This window comes from Xiphophorus couchianus, chromosome 10 (assembly GCF_001444195.1).
Source record: "Xiphophorus couchianus chromosome 10, X_couchianus-1.0, whole genome shotgun sequence".
NCBI lineage: Eukaryota > Metazoa > Chordata > Actinopteri > Cyprinodontiformes > Poeciliidae > Xiphophorus > Xiphophorus couchianus.
Genome location: NC_040237.1, coordinates 11581104 through 11600577, shown reverse-complemented (window position 1 = coordinate 11600577; position 19474 = coordinate 11581104). Strand labels below are relative to the sequence as shown.

Genomic DNA, 19474 nt, shown 5'->3' with positions numbered 1-19474 from the left:
TGATTTGTCTTATAGACTGGTGAAACAAAAAATAGTAGAGAAAGGCATTTGGAAAATAAGCTTTGTTGTGAAAAGCGGAAGTACAAGAGCTTAACTTATCATTCATTGGTTAGTGAGGAGGAAGTAGCCAGATGTAAAATGCTAGCTTTAGTTTTTAATTCCCGTTTGATAAATGGCTTAAAGTTTCTGGAAGTCAAGCGTAGTGCTGATGTTTTAGACAATTTACTCGACAATATTCGCGAGGATGTTGCGCTGATATGTTTGCTTTGAATATTTCTAGCCTTTGTTGCGGTGCATACTATAATAGGCTAATAATGAACTGTTAGCTACCGTGGAGCTAAAGCAGCTAGCTGCAGAGACGTTTTGGGTAACTTGTCATGGGTTCTTGGGCTAGGGTTATGCGACTGAAACACCGATTTACTAAAAAATGTGAAGATTGAAACCAAGGATTGTAAAAAGGAAAATTCCAGGTTACTGAGATGTTGAAGGTGGAAGCAGATGAACCTGGGGGGCTCAGCTTGGAGCCCTCCATGCCTGCAACATCCACATCAGAACTGGAGGAAAAGACACAAGACAATAAAGATCTCAGTAAGTTAGAAAAGTATGCAAAGTTCTCTCTTGGAGTTAAAAAAAAACAAACACTTGCTACTCTGTCTAATTGTCAACAATTTCATGCAAAAGTTTTTGCCAGCACTGCTGCATTAGTGCTTAACACGAAACTTGCACAACTTAACTGAATTCCAATAATCACATTGCATTATTTCAAGCTTAGACAAAGAACTTAAAGGGTAATGTAGACCATCACAAGCAGTAGCTTAGGTTTTCCAGATTAAATAAACAAACTACATTTATAATCCAGGCATAATACAACCGCTCGATTCTAACTTCCCTCTGATGTTCATCTCTTTCTTATCAGCTCTAGAAGCTGGAGGTTGGTTAGGTTGGGGAATCTGTCATATAAATCTTTATTTCCTGATCTCAATCAGGAGAAATAGATTGACCGGCTGTCTAAAAAATTGAGTTGCCTATTTTCTACAGAGCTACCACCTTACAAAAGTGCAACAATGTACATAACATCCTTCTCTTTAAAGCACTGTGCTACTGATAAGGACTATATCAGAATATATTTGTGGTGGCCACTCAGTCTAGTGGTTGGTGTAGGCATCCTAAAATGGCTTAATGCTGTATATTATAATATTATATTATATTATTTTATGAGTACCTTTTGTTCCCTGCAAAAGAGAGAACATCCAACGTTTTGGTTAATGTTCTCATTTCCAAACATTTTGACTTTTTATCAGTGTTAATTAGCTATTGCTTTTTATCTTAGATGTTAAGGAGAATGTTGTTTCATTATGTAAAATATAACATTTTTGTAAAATTGTTAGCCATAATTAATGTCCATCAATGTTATATCTTTCCCAGTCCTTGAGATTTTGGAGATTAAAGAAGAGTTTCCCAATAACATGAACTCCAGTTTGGACCAGCAGAACCCAGAGCTTCCTCTCATAAAGGAGGAAGTAGAGGAGGAACAGCGGATCAGTCAGGAGGAAGAGTTGCTTAATGTGAAGATTGATGATGACGAGAAACCTCAGTTGTCAGAACTTCATCAAATCAAAACTGAAGATGACCTAGAGACAGAAGTGCCAAGCAGCAGTTCACTTGAACCTTTTGCAGAGAACTTTAGACGACCAGAACCAGACAAGGACCCAGAGCCTGTATGTCCCTCCCAGCAAAGTAACATGGCAGATGGAGAGAAATCATTTGGCTGCAATCTTTGTGGCAAAAGATTCAGACGTAAGCATTCTGTAAAATTACACATGATGACTCACACAGGAAAGAGAGAGCATAGTTGTGATCTTTGTGGTAAAGGATTTGTAGAAAAGCGTTCTCTTCAGACACACATGAATGTCCACACTGGAGAGAAACCGTTTGCCTGTGACGTTTGTTGTAAGAGTTTTAAGTCAAAGCCGAATCTTAGAGCCCATGTACGTATTCACATGAGCGAGAAACCCTATACTTGTAGTGTTTGTAGTAAAGGATTTTCAGCGAAAAACAACTTGAACATACACATGATTGTTCACACGGGAGAGAAACCATTTGTTTGTAGTGTTTGTAATAAAAGATTTCCAGTACACGCTAATCTGCAGCGTCACATGTGTGTTCACACAGGAGAGAAACCGTTTATTTGCAATGTATGCAGTAAAGGGTTTTCAGAGAAGAACAAATTAAACATACATATGGTTGTTCACACAGGAGAGAAACCATTTATTTGTAATGTTTGTACTAAAAGATTTGCCCGACAGGATTGTCTTCAGCGTCACATGTGTGTTCACACAGGAGAGAAGCCGTTTGTCTGCAGCGTTTGCAGTAAAGGATTTTTACAACCAGCTCTTCTACAGAGTCACATGTGTGTTCACACAGGAGAGAAACCATTTAGTTGTGGTGTTTGTAGTAAAGGATTTTTATCAAAGAAGACTTTAAATAGACACATGGTGGTTCACACAATAGAAAAACCATTTTCTTGTGGTGTCTGTAGTAAAGTATTTACACGACAGGAGACTCTGCAGAATCACATGTGTGTTCACACAGGAGAGAAGCCCTATACTTGTAGTTTTTGCAGTAAAGGTTTTTCAGCAAAAAAGTGTCTAAATAGGCATGTGGTTATTCACACTGGAGAAAAATCATTTTGCTAGTGTTGGCAATAATGGGTTTTCATGACAAGCTCTCCTAAACACTCCAGTGTTTGTTCATGAGAGAAATCATTTGTACTGTTTTGTGTAGGGGATACTTTTTATAGCAAGCTCACCTATACAGTCACTTATGTGTACAAACAGAAAGGATTTGTTTGAAGCCAAGGATTTTCGCATTATTATTTTTGTTTTCTATGTGCACTGTTTCATTTCTCAATGATTATTCAGATGAATTCAGTTTTGTTTAGGACCAAATCGCAACAAATATAATCTGTAGGTACTTTACAAAACACTAAATCCAGTCATACAAAAACACAGTCAACTAAATACATTACAATTCAGTCCTAATTAATAATGTTGTCAAGTTTAGTTCATTGTTCAAATTGGTATAGAAAACCTAGCTAATTGCAGTGAGACTAACGGTGATAAATTTGTGCCGAATACAAACCAAGTTACCTTCTAGAAATTTACCATTAAATACACAGTATTCCATTTATTTTAATTTATTTTTTCTAAGACTGTAAATACCTGCTTTTTGGAATGTAAGCATCTGATACTGTTGGGTAAAAACCTGTAAAAGTTAGTTGACCGTTATGCATTAAATACATTTTATTGTATTTATTTGTTTCCAATGACTTTGATAAATGTAAAACAAAAGCTTCATACATTACTTAAGACTTTAATTAAACTAAAAAAAAATAAATCGGATGAAGGACTTGAAAATTTCTCCCAACATTATTAGTTTAACGCATGTTTAATTTATTCTGTACAAGAAAAAAAAAACTTTTACTGCAATTATAACTGATATGTGTAGAAAATCATTAAAATCTTTTATTTTGAAGGTTTGTGTAACAAAAGTCTTAAGGAAATGTTTGTTTCTTGTTGGAAAGAGCTATAATTATGCCTGAATTTAACTCATCAAATTATGAACTTTATTTTTTGCCTTCTTTTTTTAAAGGTAGTAGATTGTATGAACAGAATTGATTTACCATCTTTAGAATAATCTGCTCCTTCCTCCAGAACACTTTGACTTAAAACCAAAGTACTTCACAAAACGTGTCATCTGTCATTCTAGTTTTTGATGCAAAGAAATTGATTTAATCTACTGTATTTTGATGTAAAAGCTGAGCTAAGGACATAACTTGAAAGTTAGAAACAGCTAAAAACTGTACAACTCATTTGTTACATTCTATGTTTTGGAACTATGTCAAACTGTATTGTCCCCGTTTAAATAATAATAAAAAAGTTCTCTTCAAAAAAAGAAAAGATCCTAAAAGCTTGAACTTCTGTCTGTTTTTGTGGGTGGAGCAATATACACTGCTCAAAAAAATAAAGGGAACACTTAAACAGGTGTTTAACACTTAAAGTGTTCCCTTTATTTTTTTGAGCAGTGTACATAAAAATCACTAGGAATGATGTGGATGAATCTCTAAGCCTCTATTTAACAGCATTCAAGTAAAATGGATTTTTAACTAATAGTACCCTACATAGTTTTAGTATATCTTTTTGTACCATGGAAGTATTTTTTCTTCTACTAAAGCACTGAATCAAAAATGGAGGTCAAGTATGACATTGATGACAGGATTTATAAAAGATAGCGGTATTAAGAACTGTTTTTACACAGAAATATTAATCAATGGTTTTCAATTAACCAGCATGTAGCACCATAAGTACCAACTTTAATGCATAAATTTCATATATGAAATAATATAAATCAAAGACTCAGAGACTTAACTATTTGACAGCAAGTACACAAAAGTTTTAAAACTCCAAAGTTTTCAAGAAAAGAGAGAAAACGATCACAGAATAATAAAAAAACTCAAACACTTCAGAGTTACAACCAAGACATTTTTTATATTTATTTACCAAAGTAATCATTCCCATCTACAGAGGATGGTTTTCTAGGACAGACTTGAATCCAATAAACAATTCTGTTCATGACCACTGCTTGCAGCAAAGTCAGCGTAACACTTTCTCTGCAATAGTTACATAAATACAACTCTGATGAAAAAATAAAAAGATGTTGACAAAGCAAGAACACCAACCTGAACACGCTGCATGGAGTGAGCTCTGCTAGTTGGAAGAAATACATGGTTTTGTAGTTTGCAGAGCTCCACTATTAGTCCATTGCATCCAGCTTATTAAATAAAAATCATCCTAATAACGGACTACATATTTTATATTGAACAAATATACAAATAAATAAAGACATAATATCCATTATTTAAATGTATTCACATTTTAGACTGAACACTAAAAGTGTCAGTACAATCCAACATATATCCTATTTAAAAACACGATAAACGGGGCAAAGAAGACAATTATATTAAACTGGGGATTCCGGATTTTATTTTTTACACACATGGGACATGTATAGTTTTGCATCTTATTCATTTTTATTAAGGCAGGCACTAAGTATTAAATTGTATTGCTAGCTTTTAACACCATTCTTGAACAAAACATTTCCGCCTTAAATGTCATATTTTAGTGTTCACAGAAAACCAGTTTCACAGAGCACGCCTTGGCAGGTGGATCATTCTAAGAAATTAAATACAATAAAAAAGGTTACTATTTTATGACATGTTATTAATTCAGATATATCAAAACAAAATTCTCTTGTACTGAAGATACTGATGTAATAGTGGTATCTCCCTTCAAGAGATCACAAGCACCAATCAGAAGAGCAAGACCTGTCACATGATGCCCCAGCAGCAGAGGGCAGCTGTAGCAATAACCATACGGTAATCAGATCTGGATGTCTGGTGATTTACTGTACACACTGTTCTTTTTTTTTTTTTCAAACTTTGTGAAATAATTTCCATGTTTTAAGCACTGGTGGACCTCTGCTGTCGCCTCCTGCCAGTTCAAGTAAAAATAATCATTTTTATTTGTAATAACTGGACAGTATTTTATGTAATTGTCTTGTACAGTTTATTATTATCATTGTTAATTTCGATTTTTATTTACAGTGGGTCCGTTTCCGCTTCATTCAGGGCTCTGCTACATAAAATCTGCAGCCTGAAGTCTCTCTGTGTTATAGTTTACTTCTTCAGCAAATGTATCGCTGCCATCTTGTGGTGACATTAATGCACTTTCGTCATGTCTAAAAACACAATGTGAAACGATGTAAGGATTTTTATTTGAACTCATTTGGACAAACTGTGCTCATCCCAAGTTTGATGTTTTCCATATTTTAACTTACAGCTGATCAAAGAAGTGAAACACTTTCAAAAGGTTTCATCAAACACTGTCGATGTCAGAGGATAAACCTCCAGAGAGCAGGGATCAAAATAACAGTTGACTGTCTAAAAGCAGATTTGGACAGATTTCTCAATCATAAGCTACAGCCCTTATGAACACCCATGTGTCTGTTCAGATCTCCAGGTCGGGAAAACGCTTTACTGCAAACACTGCAAACAAATGGTTTTTCTCCTGAATGGACTCTCATATGACTTTCAAGATGAATCTTTTGATTAAATCTGCTTTTACAGACATCACAGCTGAACGGTCTCTCCTCTGAGTGGAACCTCACATGCCGCTGTAGCTGTATTTCATTCATAAAACATTTACTACAGTCACTACAGCTAAACGGTGCTGTATGGACCTTTGAATGACTTTTTAGATACACCTGCCGAGAAAATCCTTTACTACAAACACCACAAGTAAACGGTTTCTCTCCTGTGTGGACGTACATGTGACTCTTTAGATTCTGCTGGAGAGAAAATCCTTGACTGCAAATACTGCAAATGAACGGTTTCTCCCCTGTGTGAACACGCATGTGACTCTTCAGTGTCTCTTGTAGTGAAAATCCTTTACCGCAAAAACTGCAGATAAACGGCCTCTCGCCTGTATGTATGCGCATGTGTCTTTTTAGATTCTCATGTCGGGAAAATCCTTTACTACAAACACTACACATGAACAGTTTCTCTCCCTTGTGAGCGCGCATATGAGTTTCAAGCCTCTGCTGCAGTGAGAATCCTTTACTGCAAACACTACAAACAAATGGTTTCTCTGTCGTGTGGATCCACATGTGCCTCTTGAGATTTTCGTTTCTCATAAACCTTGTACCACAAACATCACAAGAAAAGGGTTTTTCTTCTGAGTGGACCTTCAGGTGACTTGTGAGATTACTCTTTGCATGGAACCTTCTACCACAAACATCACACGCAAATGGCTTCTCTCCAGTGTGTCGTCTCATATGCGTCTCAAGAGAACGCTTTACTTTAAATCCTTTACTACAAATATTGCAGATGTGTTCTATTTTCTCATTATGAATCACCATGTGTAATTTAAAATTAGTCTCACGTTTAAATCGTTTGTCACAAACATCACAACCGAATGATTTCTCTCTCGTGTGACCCTTAGGTGAAAGTTTGGAACATAGTTTATGTCTTTTACCTCTTCTATGAACCATTAGCTTACTTTTCTGATTGGGACGTACTAGATCTGGGTTCCTATCTGGTTCTGGTTGTGTTTCCAGCTGTTCAGCTGACCTCCTGTCTTCAGTCTTGATGTGATGACGCTCTGATAACTCAGTTTTCTCTTCATCTTCCCTCTTCACAGTAAGATGCATTTCCTTATGACTGATGCATTGTTCCTCCACTTCCTCCTTTATGTGGGGGGGCTCTGGGTCCTGCTGGTCCAAACTGGAGTTCCAGTCATGGGGAACTTCTGCTTTGACCACCAACATCTGATGGAGTGGAAACACTGACAATCACAAAGATATTAGTTTTTGCTTAGAAACAATTTATATGTGCACATACACACACAGGGGCGCCGTATAGGGGGGGGAAGTTATGACAATTCTAAGGGCCCCTGATCAACAAGGGGCCCTCCATAATTTATTTATTTATTTTTTGTTCATAGAAATAAAAAAATTGGGGCCCTGTCAATTACAAAATTAATCATATTGTGTTTTTTGAAGATTGTTCTTAGCAGTAAAAAAATTATGTTCCCACTCCTAGACCAAAAAACACACATCCATATTTTCCCAGAATCCCCCTGGATCTGCATGAAATGGTTCGTTCCTGCTTGGAGCGCTTGATGGTGACGGTGTTCAGCAGCAGTCAGTGGAAGACAAGAAAGACTGTGGCTGTTACTATGCTGCTAAGAAAAATAATACTATCAGGTTTTCAAAAAAAAAAATAGAGAAAGAGCGAGAGAGAGAGAAAGGCAAGAGTGTCAATTTATAACCCAGTTTTTCTCCAAGAGAGGTGGGTAACTGTGTGAGATTATCAACCATTCAGCATAGTTAGCTTAGCTACAGAATACTGTTTGCCTCCATTTCACTAACATTTAATGAATTAAGGAAAGAAATTACCAAGATATTCATATATTGAACATGTCCCTAAACCTTTTACCACTTAACAACAGGTGAGTCAGTCAGCAGCAGCTCTAACCCACATCCCTCCTGACCCTCCTCTAAAGCTGCAGTATGTAACTTTTATTTTAAAAAATAAATTTCACATATTTGTTAAAACTGTCATTATGTTGTGACAGTATGGTATGAGAGATAATCTGTGAAAAATCTATTTCCTCTGCCTTCTCCCAGTGCTAGAAACAGCTAATGAAAGACAGGAGAGTTTTAGTGCTGTCAATCACAATCTCAAGTGGCTGCTCATCCCTATGCTGCAGCTAGCATAGCCTGTTGTGAATGCTCAGTCTAGTTAGAAGCCTGTAGCTCTAATCAATGGCTACTAAAACTCTAGCCTGACATGTCAGTTCTTTCAATCATACTGTGACAACTATTGTCTATTTTTGTATCCAAACCTGGTTGTTGTTTCTTTTTCTCGTGTGTGTAATTTGCAAGATTGAAACTACAATCTTGCTTTGGAACTGCAAAGGTTAGACGTTATTACTTACAATTACTTCTGTTGGATTATGTGAGAAGCTCTGTGATGGACTGTTACCGGTCTCTAAATCCAGACAAACCAATGTGAGTCACTTACTGAGATCTTTGCTGTCTTGTGTTTCCTCCTCCGGTTCTGATGTGGATGCTGCAGGCAGAGGAGGCTCCAAGCTGAGCCCCCCAGGTTCATCTGCTTCAACCTTCATCGTCTCAGTCATCCTCACTCCACTTGGGATTCTCCTTTTCACAATCCTTGCCTTCAACCTTCACATGCTCTAGAGGTCATTTGATCTGGATTTTCTGTTCTCTGAAATGGGGATCAGACATAAATCAGCATTTGATCAAATAAAACGTATTAAAAGAATATCTAAACCAGAGAGTCTGATACATTGGATCCACTCTGTCCTTTTTGGACAGTAAGGTTAGTCCACAGCCAATGTGGTCTTCCCCACAAGTCCGACAGTGAACTCCAGCACTAAAGTATTAACTTTTAAAAGCTTGAACGTTGTTATTAGTTGCTTTAGCGCTAATACGCATAGTTAAAGGACAATGGTCCATTAACTGCGCTAATGAAGGCTAATTACAATACGTACTGTTAAATTAGAATTGGTCATAGTGATCAAGGTTCAAAATACACACCCAGCAGTGATATCTGTCCAGCAGAGTGTCTGAGACTTCAACTACATACCTATTTTTACACAAACTTTGAGCCGCTTTTTCCCCGGTCTTAGCAACTCAAGCTAACACTGTTACATCCAGTTACTTCCTCCTCAATGACCAATCAACGACAAGTAAAGTTCTGAGTTGAAACAGCACTTCCGTTGTCAAATTTAGTATTTCACAATAAAGAAAATTGTTTTTTGAAATCCATTATAGACAGATACTGATATTGTATTTTATGGGTTTTTTAAAAGTTTTTTTTATTGATTTATAAAAACATCATCAGAGAACAGGCATGTCCAATCAGATCGGATTACGCTTAGCCGTGTCTAACCAAATGTCCATCTTTCATTTATTTTTTAAAGGTTGAAATGTAGAGACTCCTGAGGACTGCTTTAAAATGCTGCCTAACCAGTTATTCACACTTTGCCTGAACGATTTGTACTCTCTTAACAATACTAACTCCGTGTACACCACCCAAAACTCCTCCATCCCACTCGTTCCTCCCTGCCTCATCATAGACATGGAAAGTCCGTCTGCTATCTGCTAGTGCCAGCAGATCTCTCTCTCTCTCTCCATTGAGGAGAAAAATGTAAACAAACTGTTTCCATCCATTTTCTGTACACCTTAAATATATTCAATTGAATTCAGCGGAGGGGAGCTAACATTCCGGGCGACCCTGGACAGTCTGTCGCAGGGCAACACAGAAACTAGAGAGAATTTAGAGACCAGTTAACCTAACAGTCATGTTTTTGGACTCTGGGAGGAAGTCGGAGTACCCAGAGAGAACCCATGCATGCACAGGGAGAACATGCAAACTCCATGACCCCGGGACCTTCTTGCTGCAAGGCAACAGCTCTACCAACTGTGCCACTGTGCAGCCCACTAAACAAACTGTTCAAAGGACAAAACCACAGCAAGATAAGTTGGAAATTATATTTTTCTGGGACTTCTGGCTCTGATCCTATAAAGTTAGCTAAACGGAGAATTTTACTCTTCCAATGAGGATCAAATGTCTTTCAAGTATCTCAATTTGTCATTTAAAGTACCAGGCATTTGACTAAACAGATCAATTATTTAATAAATCACTAATAGCATTTTGACTAGTCATATTATTTCATGACATGAAATTTTAAAATATTTAAGATATTGTGTAATTTATTAATCTTAAAAGAAATTTTGACTAACCAAAATTACAGTTCCAGATTGATGCAGTCTTGCAGAAATATCCCCAGGCACAGTGTGGGTGGATTTATTTGTTTGGCAAACTTTCCATTAAAATAAAAACTTAAGCCTGAAAAGAAACACATTTTTTATTCAGAAAATTATATTTTGTAAGTGATATTGGAAGCTGTTTTTTTTTTCTAGTCTCAGTGAGTCTCCATGAACTGAACCGTAGATGTTCTGTCCTTAGCTGACAGGAGCAATACTGTGTTTAATTTTTCCTGTTTAAATATACATCCATTATTGTTTACTTTTTAACATTTTTTGTTTTATTGTGAAATGTAAATTGGTTGAAGAGGAAGTGTCTTTTCGAATCAGAGCTTTACTTGTCATTCATTGGTCAATGAGAAGGAAGTAACCGGAAATGGAAATGTTCGCTTGACTGACTAGTTTCCGAAACAAGAAACGTTTCAAAGTTCGTTCTGTTTTTGTAGCAGATTTGTGAGAGCCTGTGTGAGGATTTCGCTTTTAGATTTGAACCGCTGTGATTATTTCCAGACGAAATTAGCAGTCCAGACTGTAATTAGTCTTCATCAGCAAAGCGAAATAACTATTAGCCGCTGTGTAGCTAAAGCAGCTAACAGCAGTGAGGTAATTAGTGTTTGTGGCTTTTAAACCTTCTGCATTTCATAATGTGGTGCTACAAGAAAACCTTGACTTACTGTGAAGGTTGAAGACAACTACTGCGAAGACCTTCATCGTCTTCAACCTGAGACGATGAAGGTTGAAGCAGATGAACCTGGAGGGTTCAGCTTGGATCCTCCTATACCTGCAGCATCCGCATCAGAACAAGTGGAAAAACAAGACAGCAAAGATCTCAGTGAGTGACACACATCTGATCATCTGATATTGGATCAAATATGCTAAGGCTGGATGTTTTCTTTAAGCTTAGTTTCAGTTCTCAGTATGACTGAATTTCTTTTCTCAATACTGCCTTCTTCAAATCTGTAAGGCCAACAGAACACACTGTCAGTCCTTATGCTGAAAGTATATTTGTATTTTCTTTTAAAAGACTTGGTTATGTGGAATCTTGCAATCATTTTCAGTCTATGTCGCAAGTACTAGTATTCACTTTTAACTAACACGGTCATCAAAGCAAAGCCCTTGGTTTATGAAACAGGAGAACAGCTATTTCTTCTAGTTTTGTCCACACAATTAACTTGACCTATTTGGAGGAATAAACCCTTACAAGCTGAAATATGAGCAGGTTATATCCCTGCTCTACTTTGTATTTTTTGCTAAATTTCTATCATCATGTGTCATAATGCAAACTATTTGCTTTTCAAAATGGCAATGTCCATGTGTGTTTCAGAGATAACAGTCCAAATGTTGATTAAAGCAGAGGTTCCCCATGGTGGCAGTTCCAGTTTTGACCAGCAGGATCCTGAACCCCACATAAAGGAGGAAGAGGAAGAACAATTGATCAGTCAGGAGGAAATGCATCTTTCTGTGAAGAGGGAAGATGAAGAGAAAACTGAGTTATCAGAGTTTCATCAGATCAAAACTGAAGACGCCCTAGAAACAGAAGATCCAACCAGCAGCTTAGCTGAACAGGTTGAATCAGAACCTGATGAAGAGGAGTTTGGAGGATCACAACCAGACAGAATCCAAGATCCAGGGGGTGTTTCACAACAAAGTAAGATGACGGTTCAGAAAAAAGGCATAAGATCTAAACTGTGTTCCAAACGTAGGAGACAAATTGGAGTTGAAGCTGAAGATAAACCCTTTAGTTGCATTGTTTGCGGCAAAAGATTCAAACGTAAGACTCACATTAAATTACACATGATGATTCACTCTGGAAAGATAGAGTACAGCTGTGATCTTTGTAATAAAGGGTTTAAAGAAAAGACTTCGCTTCTTACACACATGAGACTCCACACTGGAGAGAGGCCATTTGCTTGTGATGATTGTGGTAGAAGGTTCCATGCAAAGAGAATCCTTAAAACTCACCTGAAGGTCCATTCAGAAGAAAAACCCTTTTCTTGTGATGTTTGCAGTTCAAGATTTAAAATGAAAGAAACTCTTAAAAAGCACATGCGGATCCACCTCAAGGAGAAACCATTTGTTTGTAGTGTTTGCAGTAAAGGATTTTCACAACAAGAGAATCTAAAGAGTCACATGCGTGTTCACACCGGTGAGAAACCGTACATTTGTAACGTTTGCAGTCAAGGATTTTCTCTACATCAGACTCTAAAGAGACACATGTGTGGTCACACGGGAGAAAAACCATTTGCTTGCAGTGTTTGCAATAAAGAATTTTCACGACAAAATTGTCTGAAGATTCACATGCATGTCCATACAGAAGAGAAGCTGTTTAGTTGTAATATCTGCAGCAGAGGATTTTCACGACAAGCCTATCTGAGAAAACACATGAATGTTCACATGGCAAGATTTAGCTGTAACTACTGTAGTAAACATTTTGTGAAGAAAATAGATTTTCTGCAACATGTGAAGCTCCACGCATAGAAGAGCCCATTTGGCTGTGATGTCTGTAACACCAGATTTGATCAAAAATGTCATCTAGAAAATGACGAGAGAAACTGATGGTAAAACATGAAGCATGTTAATAATACGGAGAGCCAAAGAAAATCATAGATGTTCTTGAGGTCAACAACTAGCAATGGTTATGACAGTTGATTAATCTGTCAGTATGTTTCTAGTAAATCAATGATTTTGTTAACCAATCTCTGCTTTCTGTGGGTATGCCATCTGTTTTCAGCACTGATACATATTTCACTCCTAGCTTGCAGGTCAGCAAAGTTGTGAATTTCATCTTGGTGCTTTTTAAGAAAAATAATACCCAGAAAGTTCAATCAATAAATCAGCAAAAGAAGAGCTCTGTCAAAATAATTTTATGTTTCAAGTTGATCTGTACAGGCAATTTAAAGGAGTAACAACTGCGAGTAAGATGCCTTCTGATCCGAGTTATCTTATGTTCCCTGTTTTCAAATTTTCTCGCACATTAAATTATGGAAAAGTTATATTGATGATTGTTTTATTATGGTCCTGTTGAAAATGTTCTGTCGTCATACCAGTGTTCAAATCACTGTCATAGACATAAATAATGACCAAATCTGTAAAATATCAACTTTTTAGAAACTCTGTTAACATAAAGAGGAAAAATTCTGATTAATGAAACTTTAAAAATTAAAAATATTCCACCTGAGGTAACAATATTGAGGAAATATTGGCATGGGATTTTTGAGAACTATCCTTAAGTGGTGTGAAAAAAATGTATGAATCCACCACAAATGTTAATCCCATCTGACCTTTTTCCTGTAAAAATTTCCACATATTTAAATCTTCTACACAGTCTCACAGATATTTAATATCCTAGGGGAAGGATATTTACCTACCAATTTCCCTTACAAAGATACTGCCGATGGACATCTAATCACCAGGAAGTTAATAAGAAGTTAATTTTTAGTTCAAAACATGTTACAAATCTCAAAAATATGACCAAAAAACCTTAATAGCAGGTCATAGACATTGTATGTAATCTACAAAATTCATTAGCAACACATTTTAAAGAGTATTACTCACTGAGATAAATTCATTGAGCACCTTGGAGGTTGAGATGTAAACAAGTTTTTATACGTTCTCACTGCAGACATTAAACCCACAAGATCTTTTATCAAGAACATGATACAGAATCATCTTGTAAATAACTTGTCATGTGAAGCTGAGAGCACATATGCTTCTGTTGAGTCTGATTTAAATGTTTTTAAATAATTAGGAATACTAAGAAAATGTCTAAAATGGCAACTAGAAAATAAATAGCAAACATGACAAAACGTGTGGTTTTTTTTCTTTTAACAATTTCATTTAATTTTTATAAATTCTGTGAATTTTGTTTTGTAAATAGGGAAAATAAAAATGTTATTTTGTTGAAAATTGCAGTTATTCTTTTGTGATGAAAATGAGATTGTCAAATTTTGGCATACATGTACAGCTGAAATGTATCACTGTGGAGTGTTTATAGGTAGGGCTGTGATTTTTTTGCTATCCAAACTTTAGACTAAAGTCAGATGCCTTGTTTTCATTGAGCGATACGGTCGGTGCGGTTCACTACCCAAATGCCTAATGTGGAGTCAAACTTGTACACGTATGACAATCTCATGTTCATTTTCCCAACAAGGTACACACCTGTTTATTTAATTACCAAACTTCTTATGTGTAGTCATGAATATGAGTTTCTGTGTTTCAAAACGGTTTAGAGTCTTAAGATTGAATTGGACGTTTTTGGAACTATTTTGACTTTTTATATGCACTGGAAACCTACAAATGTCATATTTTTCTGTTTGAAAAGTTTAAAGTAAAAACGAATATATTATAAACATTGCTTTTAACGTTTTTAATAGTTTATTTATATCGATGTTCTTTTCTTGTGAAACGCTTACGTTTTAAGCAGGAAGTAGGTTTTCACGGGCGAACTTTACTTCTCATTCATTGGACAATGAAGCGGAACTAGTCAGATGGTTTGTTGTTAGCTTGACTATGTAAGTCCCAATAGAAAAACGTATTATTTAGTAAAACAAATGCATGATTTATGTATTAGTACTCGAAGGTCTTCGTGGGGTTACCTCTTCTAGATGTTTATTTGTAACCGCAGTGATTATTTCTCCCGTCGGTTTGCAATATAAAAAATAGCTAGGCTACATTAGCAAAGGACTGTTGAGCTCCGTGAAGCTAAAGCTGCTAACAACACAGACCTAATCAGTCTCTCTGAGGTTGGCGCTGATAAACTTCATGGTTTAATGCAACAAGACGAGTCCACTCTCCGAACTGGTGAGACTGTGGGGAAGACAGGATCAGTGGATACTTCCTCTAAGCCTCGTAGTCCAGCCGAGGCCCGAGAGACTGAGGAATGGACCCAGAAACTGACCAAGGTGTCTCGAATTATTTTCTCAGGTCTCCTTCTTGGATCAGGTGCTGATTTGTGTCTGATTCCATTCGAGGCAGCAAAAAGGGATGCGAATGAAACCATCATCTACTATAACATGTGAAGGCTGAAAACAAGCATTGTGAAAAGGAGAATCCCAGGTGGAGCGAGGATGACTGAGATGATGAAGGTTGAAGCTGACGAACCTGGAGGGTTCGGCTTGGAAGCCCCCATGCCTGCAGGATCCACATCAGAACAGGAGGAGGAAACACAAGACAGCAAAGATCTCAGTAAGTGACACACATTAGTTTTGTCTGCATTGGAGCAAACAAACTGGGTGAAAGTTACAGAAGGGTTGCTGGGCTGCAGGTGGAAAGAGCAAAGCATCAGTAACCCTAAGTGATGAATATCCTAGACGCCATTGCAGCAGAGGTAGAATACACCTTGAATTTCTAAATCCTCCAGTTGTAATGTGTCCACTGCTTGGCCTAAAAGTAACCAGGCATAAATTAACTAATTATGCAAATATGCGAGCAAAATGTCAGTCAAACTTTTAAGAAAGCTTGATATATTTTATAAAACATCCCAAAGGCAACAATGTTTTAAGTTTTATCCTATTCACACTCCACCTGACTAATTCTGAATCTGGTTAAAAGGTTAAACAAATTTCTGTAGGTCTAGAAGCCTCACCACCAGCCCAGAAAGTCACTTATTATAGCTTGTCAATTATTCCAGATTTATTTTTTATTTATTTGGATTCCCATTATGTCTTGGGTAAACAGAACATGTGCATTAATATATTCTAATCATTCATTTTTTCAAACACATTTTGTTTTCATCGACATAGATATTTTTCTCAGTTGTGACACAATTGGTAACATTTTGACCTGTATCTGATCAGAACTTTTATGTCCAACAATGTTTCTTTTTAAAGGACTACTATAGTTTAGTTGGTAGTCTCAAATTGTCTCCAAACATATCAACAGTGTCTTGGCATTCTCTAATAATAAGTCCTTATTGAAATTAGCTATGTGTCTGTTGTTAAAACAGGTTATTTAAAGTGACCGGAGGCAGACTTCCTGGTTTTTGTTGATTTCTTTCTTGTTTGAAGTGATGGAGAATAAAGTAGAGAAGGTTTACGTCCTCAGTTTTTAAAGTTCTAACATCACCTCCTCATGCTCCGTTCCCTGCTGTACAATTTAAGGACATCAGTTTCCAGGATTATAACCCACCAGCCACAGAAGTTTAAGACTCTCCTTCACTCACTTCAACATTGTCGCCAATCAATAATGTCTGTCTGTGCTCCAGTGTTCCCAGACCTTCAGATTGTGGTGGTTAAAGAAGAACATTGTGAATCATGGAGCTCCAGCTCTGACCAGCAGGATCCTGAGCCCCCCCACATTAAGGAAGAAGAAGAGGAACTGTGGATCAGTCAGGAGGAAGAGCAGCTTATTGTGAAGACTGAAGATGAAGAGAAACCTCAGTTATCAGATCTTCATCAGATGAAAACTGAAGGCAACACAGAGACTGATGGTCTGAGCAGCAGCTCAGCTGAACAGAAGGAAACAGAACCTGATGGAGTCGACTGTTTAGGATCAGAACCAGACAGGAACTCAGATCCACAGTGTTCTTCCAAACAAGTTAAAACGACTGTTCACAAAAGAGGTAAAAGATCTAAAATTAGTTCCAAGCTTACAACTCAGAGTGAAGTCCAAGCAGGAGAAAGGCCATTTGGTTGTGATGTTTGTGGCAAAAGATTCAAATGTAGAATTCATGTTGATTTCCACATGAAGACTCACACTGCAAAGAGAGAGCATAACTGTGATTTTTGTGGTAAAGGATTTCAAGACGACCATTCCCTACAGACGCATGTAAGGGTTCACACTGGAGAGAAACCTTTCGCTTGTGATGATTGTGGGAAAAGGTTTCATGCAAAGAATATTCTTAATAGTCACATGAAAGTTCATTCAGAAGAAACATTTCCTTGTGAGATTTGTGGCTCAATATTTAAAAGAAAAGAAAGCCTTAAGAAGCACATGTGGACCCACACTTCACAGAGACCGTTTGTCTGTAGTGTTTGCAGTAAAGGGTTTTTGAAACAAGATCATCTAAAGGGCCACATGCGTATTCACACAGGAGAGAAGTCGTTCATTTGTAGTTTCTGTAGCAAAGGGTTTTCCCTGCAACACAATCTGAAAAGACACATGGTTGTTCACACGGGAGAGAAACCACTGATTTGTACTGTTTGCAGTAAAGGATTTTCACAACATTTAGATCTGAAGAGACACATGCGTGTCCACACAGGAGAGAAACCCTTTATTTGTAGCGTTTGTAGTAAAGAATTTTCAAATCCCGGAGGTCTGAAAAAGCATATGAATTTTCACACCGCAGCGTTCAGCTGTAATGACTGTAGTAAACATTTTGTGGATGAAATGCAGCTGGAGCGACATGCGAGAGTTCACATAGAGGAGAGACCATTTGCTTGTGACGTCTGCAAAAGCAGATTTAATCATAAGTGTCACCTTAAAAAGCACATGCGAGTCCATTCTGGAGAGAAACCGTTTATTTGTGGTGTTTGTAGTAAGGGATTTACATTACAGGAGAATCTAAAGAGACACATGCGCACTCACACAAGGGAGAAACCGTTTGAGTGTAGTGTTTGCAGTAAAGCCTTTTCGCAGCATGGAAATCTGAAAAGACACATGGGTGTTCATGAGGGCTGCCACTCGTGATTGTTTTGATGGTTGACAAATCGCTCTGTAATTTCCCAACAGTCTTTATTTTGCAGATTGGGAGAAAGCTGCTGTCATGAGATTTTTTGGATGCATCTCTGATCAAACACCCTCATCATCATGGCTTTCAGCTCCAGGCGTGTTGGAAAAGGGATGCAACCAATTTAGGCACTCCCTTTCTGCAGAATGATATAAATTCTCACAGTAAGTTGAGACGTGTTTAAGAAAAATACATTTGAAAATACAATTCTTATGTAGCTGTATTTTAAATTATGTTTAGGCAAAATCCATTTTTAATACTATTAATCATTTATTACTACTAGAGAACACAATCAGAGATTTACAGCCAATTTCTGATCTTTGGGTTCGGTAAAGCATATGTTGTGAACCCATCATCTTAAAATCTAATCATGTCTTTCACTCATTTATTGTTTAAGCTACTAGTGATGGTGCTGTTGGTTAAACCATTGATGTCCTTTGACTGTTTCTCTTTAAAAAGACAGTTTGGTGCTCTTGTTCTTTGTTGCTTCTGTCTTTGATCACATTGTTCATGTCTGTGCTTTGTTTTTTATTGTGTGAGAATTGTTGACAATGTTCAACCAATGAGTGATGTTTAGTGCCTAACCAACCTGAACGTTAATCCTGGTTTCAAATGTACCGCCTCTCTATCAGAGCTCTTTTCAGAAAGTAACAGTTACGCTTTGTAGCTCTCTGTCAACATAAATTATTCACATGACTACAAGACAATGGGCTTATTTTTGTTAAAATAAGCTCTTCATAAAGTACCAGACATTAGGATGCTACATGGAACTTGGTTCCCAATAGTGTCTCTTTAAGCCACGGGTGTCAGACTCCAGTCCTCAAGAGCCACTGTCCTGCAGTTTTTAGATGTGCCACAGGTACAAAACACTGGAATAAAATTGCTTAATTACCTCCTCCTTGTGTAGATCAGTTCTCCAGAGCCTTGCTAATGACCTAATTATTCCATTCAGATGTGGTGCAGCAAAGGCACATCTAAAAGTTGCAGGCACCCTTGAGGGCTGGAGTTCGACACCCCTGCTTTAAGCTAAAATGATCTGAATCAGACATTCTGCATAGTAAAGTGTGGGCACTAGATGTTATCTCTTTATTACGTCCTCCTGGCAGTTATTCATTTTTTAACTCGCCTCTCTTAAATATTAACTTTCATGTAATCTTGTATAAAAACATGTTGTCTTAAAGAGTTTATTTAACGTTCTATTGCTAAATATGTTAAAGTGTGTACAATAAACATATTTAAAAGCTGTTTGGACTGAATTGTGTTTATAATTTGATATGAAATTGACCCATTTGTTCAGATGACGGTTTTAGTGAATTATCATTATAACCTTGATTGCGTCATTGTGTTTAAAAGGACTGACAAAATAAGGAAAGACATTTATATATTTATATCACT

General features: G+C 37.0%; 4 protein-coding genes across 5 annotated transcripts; 3 read left to right on the top strand and 1 right to left on the bottom strand.

Annotated features, from left to right (window-relative positions):
• The first annotated feature begins 102 nt into the window (after positions 1–102).
• LOC114151834 (gastrula zinc finger protein XlCGF57.1-like) lies at positions 103–3976 on the top strand. The gene is made up of 2 exons (XM_028029286.1): positions 103–588; positions 1426–3976. Exons 1-2 carry the CDS (start codon positions 480–482, stop codon positions 2694–2696), a joined length of 1380 nt encoding a protein of 459 aa, XP_027885087.1. The 5' UTR covers positions 103–479; the 3' UTR covers positions 2697–3976.
• A 551-nt stretch (positions 3977–4527) lies between these two features.
• Positions 4528–9348, bottom strand: LOC114151832 (gastrula zinc finger protein XlCGF57.1-like). Of its 2 annotated transcripts, none has more exons than XM_028029283.1 (3): positions 9181–9348; positions 8642–8848; positions 4528–7383 (listed from the first exon to the last, which is right to left on the bottom strand). In XM_028029283.1, the coding sequence occupies exons 2-3, from the start codon at positions 8729–8731 to the stop codon at positions 6028–6030; spliced, it is 1446 nt and encodes a 481-aa protein (XP_027885084.1). In that variant the 5' UTR covers positions 8732–8848; positions 9181–9348; the 3' UTR covers positions 4528–6027. The 2 variants fall into 2 exon arrangements, with proteins under 2 accessions (XP_027885084.1, XP_027885083.1); XM_028029282.1 differs by having other exon boundaries at positions 4528–7400; positions 9181–9343.
• A 1075-nt stretch (positions 9349–10423) lies between these two features.
• LOC114151838 (oocyte zinc finger protein XlCOF6.1-like) lies at positions 10424–13884 on the top strand. Its single transcript, XM_028029289.1, has 2 exons — positions 10424–11245; positions 11738–13884. The coding sequence occupies exons 1-2, from the start codon at positions 11143–11145 to the stop codon at positions 12889–12891; spliced, it is 1257 nt and encodes a 418-aa protein (XP_027885090.1). The 5' UTR covers positions 10424–11142; the 3' UTR covers positions 12892–13884.
• A 1046-nt stretch (positions 13885–14930) lies between these two features.
• Positions 14931–19324, top strand: LOC114151831 (gastrula zinc finger protein XlCGF57.1-like). The gene is made up of 2 exons (XM_028029281.1): positions 14931–15597; positions 16616–19324. Exons 1-2 carry the CDS (start codon positions 15480–15482, stop codon positions 18037–18039), a joined length of 1542 nt encoding a protein of 513 aa, XP_027885082.1. The 5' UTR covers positions 14931–15479; the 3' UTR covers positions 18040–19324.
• Positions 19325–19474: the final 150 nt, after the last annotated feature.

What these genes read in the sequence shown, in the direction of transcription:
- LOC114151838 (XM_028029289.1), top strand. Translation starts at nt 11,143, where the DNA reads ATGAAGGTTGAAGCAGATGAACCTGGAGGGTTCAGCTTGGATCCTCCT. An exon ending in ACAAGACAGCAAAGATCTCA is followed by an intron (nt 11,246 to 11,737) that starts GTGAGTGACACA and finishes TGTGTGTTTCAG; the next exon opens with AGATAACAGTCCAAATGTTG.
- LOC114151831 (XM_028029281.1), top strand. Translation starts at nt 15,480, where the DNA reads ATGACTGAGATGATGAAGGTTGAAGCTGACGAACCTGGAGGGTTCGGC. An exon ending in ACAAGACAGCAAAGATCTCA is followed by an intron (nt 15,598 to 16,615) that starts GTAAGTGACACA and finishes TCTGTGCTCCAG; the next exon opens with TGTTCCCAGACCTTCAGATT.
- LOC114151834 (XM_028029286.1), top strand. Translation starts at nt 480, where the DNA reads ATGTTGAAGGTGGAAGCAGATGAACCTGGGGGGCTCAGCTTGGAGCCC. An exon ending in ACAAGACAATAAAGATCTCA is followed by an intron (nt 589 to 1,425) that starts GTAAGTTAGAAA and finishes TATCTTTCCCAG; the next exon opens with TCCTTGAGATTTTGGAGATT.
- LOC114151832 (XM_028029282.1), bottom strand. Translation starts at nt 8,759, where the DNA reads ATGACTGAGACGATGAAGGTTGAAGCAGATGAACCTGGGGGGCTCAGC. An exon ending in ACAAGACAGCAAAGATCTCA is followed by an intron (nt 7,401 to 8,641) that starts GTAAGTGACTCA and finishes TGTGATTGTCAG; the next exon opens with TGTTTCCACTCCATCAGATG.